We start from the raw sequence: 7,651 nt of genomic DNA, 5'->3' as shown, positions 1-7,651 counted from the left end.
GACTGACGACAATAATGCCCTTGCTACGTGTCCAACCCTCATTGGCGGGGTGAGCAATTTGACGGCTGTCGGCACATGCGATGTTAGAAACTGAACCGTCTCCCGTCAAAGGCGACACAGAATGCATTAAATGACTACTTATTGTCTCGGACTGAGTTATGAACCGACTCAGAACTCGCTACTCCTAAGTGTCATATGAAACACACGGAGTAAGGGGGCTTACTGTTGGGGACAAAAGATACGGAGTTCGGAGACTCGGACTTTATGCCTCGGGTCGCCAAAGGATGTGTCAGATCCGAGGCATGGTTCACTGAACTGAGATAGAAGTTGAGTCGGCTCGGACGACACATCAGCAATCCGGGCATGCATTGGGCCGATCTTCTTATCGGATCGGCCAGCGCAAGATAAAGCCTCATCCCGAATATCTTGGGATAAGATCCCCGACCCCGTAGCTCACGGGATCGGACGAAGACTGGAGATAGGCACGATCCTTTCTCCGTGATACGAGGAGAGGATCCTACACACGAAATCAGGAGAAGAATCCTCGTATGATTAAATGCTCATGCAGCTATAAAAGAGGAACCTCCATCGTCTTGTGAGGTAAGGCAAAAAATTCTTTCTCAAAACCCCTCAATACATTTAGACCCAGAATCCAGGCCTGACTTTGGCATCGGAGGGTCCCCTGCTCAAGCCAGGGTCTCCTTTGTCCTCTTTCCGTGCAGGTATACGAAGGCCTGAGAGGACGAACCAGATTTCTGCATCAACAATATATATATATATATATATATATATATATATATATATATATATATATATATATATATATATATATATATATATATATATATATATTAGATTGTAGTTTAAATAAATTGTTGGTTATATTTTTGTCCACACCAAAAAATTGTGATCACTAATACATAATTACGATTAAATAAAATGTGATGAAATCATTTAAAAATGGCATCAAACACACCCTTAGTATTTGGTAGAGACACTTTTGCCAATAGCTGTTTTAAGTTTATTTTATTTATTTTTACACACAAGCACACCCCACACGCCCCGCATGGGCATTCAACCCCATGATTTCAGTGTAGAAACAGCATTTGTCTTCCACTGAGCCATGGATCCGGACCCAGATCTTTGAAGTACTTGAACTCTGAATTACATGCAATACATGTTTAAAGATACCAAAGCTCATGGCCGTGGAAGTCTTCTACGACGACATAAAGGTGAACCGAAAATTGGTCTGCGTTTCGAGTAGTTGAACTCTGCAATTCTACTGACCCTGTTCTTGAGCTCATCCTTCATGATTATTCGACGGCAGCAGTTGACGCTAACGTGATCTAGGTCAGTGCACGCGTCTAGAATGCTACAAAGGCCTTCACAAGATATAGTGGTCCTGCTGAGGTTGAGCCACTTGAGTTTTGGCATGAATTTCCCTATCGCTGTTGCCACTTCTTCTGTCACTCTTAGACTGCCCAAATTGAGACCCATGAGGCTTGTACAAGATTGACCCATTTCTTCGATCACTGATGTGGAGATTGCAGAGCAGGACTTAACATCGATGAGTTTCAGGTGCTTGCAAGTGCGGATTAGATTGAGAAGAGTGGCTGGTGAGATTTGATCACAATCTCGAAGGGAGATTGACTCAATGGACGGGCATCTAGCATGAGATTAAGTCCAACAAAATGCATGTTAATGAATTGAAATTGCCGGACTTTGAATTAATCCCCTTTGATGGAGTTGATGACCCAAAGAAATCCCACCGGTCCATGGGATAGATTTTGTTTCGGGTAAGAGACCAAGTTAGAAACAATCTCAATTGGTATTAACGGTGGAATTACATTGGTTCATCAAACAATATGAGGACTGCCAAATACACCCAAAAACACGGGAGTGATTTGATCATTTAACTTAGAGGCTGTTTGGATGCAAGCAAAATTGTGTCCTACACAAATTGTCTTAGTTTGCCTGTCTATGGTTTTTAAAATCTGTTTATGCATAAGAAATGAGGAGAATAAAGACAAGCTGTCCCCAAAAATAAACAGGACCTGGGAGTTCTATGGTGTCTTACAAATAGTGAATAGAATAGGTCCATGTCAACATGATCCAGTCATTTTGTGCCAGGCGCAACTTCAGGACCCTAGGGCAGGATACAGCTCTCTCTCTCTCTCTCTCTCTCTCTCTCTCTCTATAAAATAAACATTATTGGGCCTGATTCCCTAACTCACTCGGACTGGGTCACGCCATGATTTATGCTTGATTAGGTCTTGATTTAGTTCATGCCAAGCCTTTTTGAACCACTATTGAAAAAATAATGGTTCGAATGCAACCAAGCCATATATCTCAGCAGTTTTGGTGTTGGGCCACAGACAGAGATGGTTGGGATGATCATCCAAGCTGTGGATGCTGATAGTCCTTAAAGTTATGCTGGGAAGGACACCCTTTATGATTGATTGGTCGTTCTAAACTTGGTCTCCGGTGCCCATTCCACGGCGGCCATATGCATTGCTGGAATCATCTAAACATAATTCTAATCATTCCAACATCTCTGCATCCTGGGTCCACCGGCCGAGCATTTGGTAACGCGAGTCAGGGAGCCTATTAGTTGAGACCCCGGATCCACCAAGGTGTGGCTGTGGGGGCCACTGTTAAGTATCTGACTACGTACGCACTATCCATCTGCATTGAAAGCTCATTTGAGGGCATGATCCAAAAACTGGGCGCGGATTAGATACTTACAAGGTCAGTATCCAAATGGCTTATGAAGTTACGTCACCAAGCTTTGTGGACCCCACCATGATGCATGTGTTGTATCCATACCGTCCATCCATTTGGAGAGATCTTTTTATGGCATGAGGAAAATAATGAGATAGATCTAAATTTCAAGTGGACCCCATCATAGAAAACATTGGGGACAGTGACATCCACCGTTCAAAACTTCTTAAGTGCCACAGAAGTTTCCGATCAAGCTTATAATTTTGTTTTCACTTCATCTATATCTATGCTAACTTATGAATAGGTTGGATCTAAAAGATACATCATGGTGGGCCCTATATATGTTTCAACGGTGGGCGTGACTAATCCCATAGTTTTCTGTGGTGGGTCCACTTGAACTTTAGGTCAATCTCATTCTTTTTCTCATGCCACAAAATCATCTCTACAAATGGTTGGACGGTATGGATACAACATATCCATCATGGTGGGATCCACAGAGGTTGGTGACGTCACTTCAGTAGCAATTTGGCTACTGACCTTGTCGGTATCTAATCCCCCCTGACCCAAAAAAAAAAAAAAACTGAAGTAGATCCAAATCTCAGGTAACAGGAAACAATGGTAATCGGCCATTAAAAACTTCTCTTCATCCAGATCTTTGTAACCTTGTCAACATGCTGAATGGAAAATTTCTGGTGACCCCTATGAAGTTTCAATGGTGGGGATTCAATCACTACTGTTTTCTATGGTATGGTCCATGTAAGATTTAGATCTGCTTCATTTTTGAGATGATGCCCTAAAACGAGCTTTCAAAACGGTTGGAAGTTGGATTTAAGGCACACACATCACTCTGATCCCCACAGTCAGGGGTCCCACCCACCTCGGTAGATTCCGCGTCTCACCTAATCCGCTCCCCATGAGTCAATTGAAGAATACAAACCTGTCAGCGATCATCTGGACCATTGTCTCGTCAGCAATCGGGCGGACACAAATCGACTTGGCTCCAGCTCCAACATGCCTTATCATGTATTTAGATTCCCTGAACAGCCTCTCTTGATTATCCACTGCTACGGTTTCTTTGATGTAGTTGTCTACGAATCTTTCATGATGACAGAAGTGGACATGATCCCAGCACTCTGTATAATGGGCCACGCAGCGCCATGAATGGCACACGCTTGCTACTGATATCAGCGAATCAAAGTCCAGCTTTGAGAAGATTTCGATCAGGACCCCATCGATGAGCGAAGCCCAACATACATTGCCGGCCCGGTTATCCATGGCCCACTATGCTTGCCTGCGTGTGCTCTCTTTGCCTATGCCCTTTTATAAAGGGTCATTGCTTCATTACCAAGTTATGGCATTGGGCTTATCTTTTGAAATTTGTTACAATACATGGCGACCGTTACAATGTGATGCATTGTGAATTTATTACTAGGATTTGGATTCTTTTCAATGAACAAGATCGTTCATTTGATAGGGCTCACTTTGGATGGGAATGTCACAAAAAATAATTTTAAAATTTAGCTTGAAAATCCTTTGATTATATAAAGTTCACGATTACCATTCATATTGCCACTAAAATAGCCAAATTATCAAGACTTGAGATGATTTGTATGCAACATCAAACTGATACCACCATGTTAATGGTTTGGATCATTGGATGTGAAACCAGATTTAAAGGCTGAAATTAAGAAGCATCGTAGTGCAATGCACCCGCATGTATTCTAACTTTGGTTTTCACCTTAAGCGATGAATCCTAGCATCTAGACTTCTGTGGGGTTTGGATTATGCGCTGCCCACAAGATTACAGATTTGTGCCGACCAGGGATATGCTTGGATAAGGAATGTTAACAAGCAGGTGGCTGCATAAACGTTGTATGCAGTTCACATCTCCGGATGCACGTGAGGAAAATGGGCTTTGTGATCGGGACTGTTGTTTTGGTGGGCCACCATGTAGGTTGGCCATCTAAAAGAAAAATAGGATTGAACGTTGGTATCTATCAAATAAGTGCCAAGCATGGGAAACGGTTGCAGCAGTGGCCACAAATGGAGAATTTCGAATTATTCAGCTTACGGGATTTTTTTGGGCAAGACCCACACCCCAGCACCAAAACAGTGGGGGCTCAAACAGTCTCCTCGCGGAGATCGCTGTAGCCCAGCCGTTTTGGTATAAAGACGGTTGGGCTATAACCGTTTATTGGTTTTAGCCTACCAACCTCACCGATGTCCTTTCATGATCTATGCATGACTTATGGATGGCATGGTTCACACTAACCTACCCTCCAAACCAAATCTATGGTTCGTGAAGTGAGGCTATCCTTCTAAATGCCCGTAAAAAGGGAGGCTCGCCTTTGGAACAAAGAGGCAAAGCTTCTACAAGAGTTCTTGGAGGGGACAAGAGTCCAGGGGTAGGGAGGGAAAGTCCAGGAGAGTCAGAGTCGGGAGAGTGTGAAGACAATTTTGAGACAGAGTGACTAGTCAGCGATCCTAAGACAGAGACATAGACTTTCCATCTCTCTTGATCTCTTTTATTCTCTTTGTTCTCTTGATAATTTTTAATCTTTCGATATTTCCAATCAAATTTAATTTCAAAACTAAAGCTATATTTTAGATCTATCCTTTTTTAGTCTATACATTCCAACTCTGTTGCTTTAAACACCTGAGATAGTAGGCCTTGTTAGTGTACTAATTTGTGCAATTTGTTTCTCAATCACGTGAGTCCTTTTGTTATATAGACGGTTGAGTCTTTGGAAGCTGAAGACCGAAGACAAAAGAGTACAAGAACATCAGGGAGTAAAAAATATGTAAATGAGGTGCCTTGCTAACCTTAATCCTTGACTCAACATAACCTTTGAATCTTTAGATGATCTTGACTTAATAAGTAAACTTTATTGATATTCCATTAATCTTAGAAACCTAATTGAAAGATGATAAATAATGATAGAAGAGGTGTGAAATTGCTATGAAAACATACGCCCAAGACAATAATTTTCGAGTGATACTCAATCCCATTGAGCTGACTTCAAGGAGTCTTCGATGGCATCGAAGATCCCCTCAAGGACATCGAACAAGAAGACAAATATATCCAGCAAGAATTGATCATTTAATCTGATTTTTTCAATGGTATCAAGGTATCCTTTGACGGCATTGAAGCTTCATTTTGATGGTATCAAAAATCACTCGATAACATTGAAAGTTAATTCAGATATGTCCAGTAAGAAATATATCATATTATCTGATTTTTTTCATCGCATTGAGGTACAATTCGATAGTATTGAAGGTCGTCTCAATGTAATCGAAGACATTTCAATGGCATCGACAGGGCCGTTATCTACTTATTTTTTGATCGTTGGAACTTGAACTTTTTATAAAATGGTATTTGGTTCTTGGCCATTTGTATGAATTTTTGGTGCAATAGAAGCCTAGGTGATTCTATAATAATATCGCTCATCCTAAGTCTATAAACCAAAGAGTTTTAACTCATATTTATTGAGATTAACACTTTAATGAGGATTCCAACCTCCACCTTAAAAATATGCTTGAACTCCTCAATTTTCTAGAGATTGAACTCAACCTCTATAGGCATACCATTGTCTAAATCCTTTAGAAGACCCATCTAGATGAATCCTGTAGAAAATACAATTTTTCATTAGTTGTAAGATATGCAACGAACCTCCTATCACCTTGGTCACCTCAAATTAGGATCACTACATGTAGGGTGTTTGATATTGGAGCTGAAGTCTTGTCAAAACATCAACATCATGATTGGGGGAGAAAAATGGAGCTAATTAAAACACGAAAGAGCATCGATCAAGCTACACAAGAAGGCACTACATAAGGGGCTCAATCCAACAAATTGTCAAGTGTAAGAGTCTATATAGCCTTTTTCCTTGTAGTTTAGAATTTGTGACCTAAACTCGACTAGGTTTTTGTGTAAGATCTTGGATCTTGTGTAGGGTCCAATCTAGGTTCTTATGTAGAACCTTGACTCTTGTGTATGGGTTAAATATAGATTCTTGTGTATAACCTTGGCTCTTCTATAAGGCCTAAGTCAAGTCCTTGTGTAGACTACCGGACACGGGTGTGTACGTGTTAGTTTCAATGGGACCCTCCGGTGGGAGTAAGTGTAGATCCTTGGACTAGGACCATGGTTGTTAGTTAACCTACAAAAAACCAACTAAAATCTCTCGAGGGAGCCTTTAATAAGAGTGTACTTCAGTAGATTCTTGTGTAGGACCGAGGTTTGTGGCGAGCCTATATAAAACAATATAAAGTCTCTTGCGGGAGTCCTTCCTCATATAGGATTATAAAGGCTAGAGGTTAACTTGATTTAAAATCTTCAATACACTCATGAGTTGAGTGCGTTCACCAGGAGTGGAGTAGGGAAACCGAACCACTATACATGCTTGTATTTGGGATTGTCATTTACGCACTTGTTTAATTATTTTTATGTGATTGAATATTTAATTATTTATATGCATGATTATATGTGTCACGCCTTGACATTCGGGTACTCGAATATGAGATTTGGGGTACCTGAATACAATATTCGGGACCCAAATCCTAAGTTCGTGAGTTTTAACATATCGGTATCTATTACAATCTACATGATTCGATGAAATTTAATAGATATTCAAAGTTATCTAAGAGGAAAATATTGCTGAAATAATATAATGTCTACTAAATTCAATTCTCTTGACAACTTTTTTTTTTTTTTTTTTTTTTTTGCGAAATCAAAATTGAGAATTCAAATTAAACCTAAAGAACAAAAACTGAATTGAAATTCAAACTATACTAAATTTTCTATAAAAAGAAAAACTAATAGTAGAGGCTCGCCTGCTCGTAGTTTTCTAGCTCTGCACCTTTGCAATTTTTTATAGTAGGGTGAGCATAATAGCCCGACAGGGTCATTTCTTACCCAAAATTTAAAATG

At 40.4% G+C, this 7,651-nt stretch overlaps 1 protein-coding gene across 1 annotated transcript; it reads right to left on the bottom strand.

The window, feature by feature from the left end:
* Positions 1-1,105: 1,105 nt before the first annotated feature.
* On the bottom strand, positions 1,106-4,033 carry LOC131238684 (uncharacterized). The gene is made up of 2 exons (XM_058236302.1): positions 3,659-4,033; positions 1,106-1,666 (listed from the first exon to the last, which is right to left on the bottom strand). The coding sequence occupies exons 1-2, from the start codon at positions 3,994-3,996 to the stop codon at positions 1,198-1,200; spliced, it is 807 nt and encodes a 268-aa protein (XP_058092285.1). The 5' UTR covers positions 3,997-4,033; the 3' UTR covers positions 1,106-1,197.
* Between the last annotated feature and the right edge of the window lie 3,618 nt (positions 4,034-7,651).

Source organism: Magnolia sinica, chromosome 3 (genome assembly GCF_029962835.1).
Source record: "Magnolia sinica isolate HGM2019 chromosome 3, MsV1, whole genome shotgun sequence".
Taxonomy (NCBI): Eukaryota; Viridiplantae; Streptophyta; class Magnoliopsida; order Magnoliales; family Magnoliaceae; genus Magnolia; species Magnolia sinica.
The sequence above is the reverse complement of the archived record's forward strand: the minus strand, read 5'-3'. Positions and strand labels throughout refer to the sequence as shown.

Bases quoted from the DNA above. Each gene is read 5' to 3' on its own strand.
- LOC131238684 (XM_058236302.1), bottom strand. From the start codon at position 3,996: ATGGATAACCGGGCCGGCAATGTATGTTGGGCTTCGCTCATCGATGGG. The intron at 1,667-3,658 runs GTTTGTATTCTT...ATCTCATGCTAG, and splicing joins GTCCAGATGATCGCTGACAG to ATGCCCGTCCATTGAGTCAA.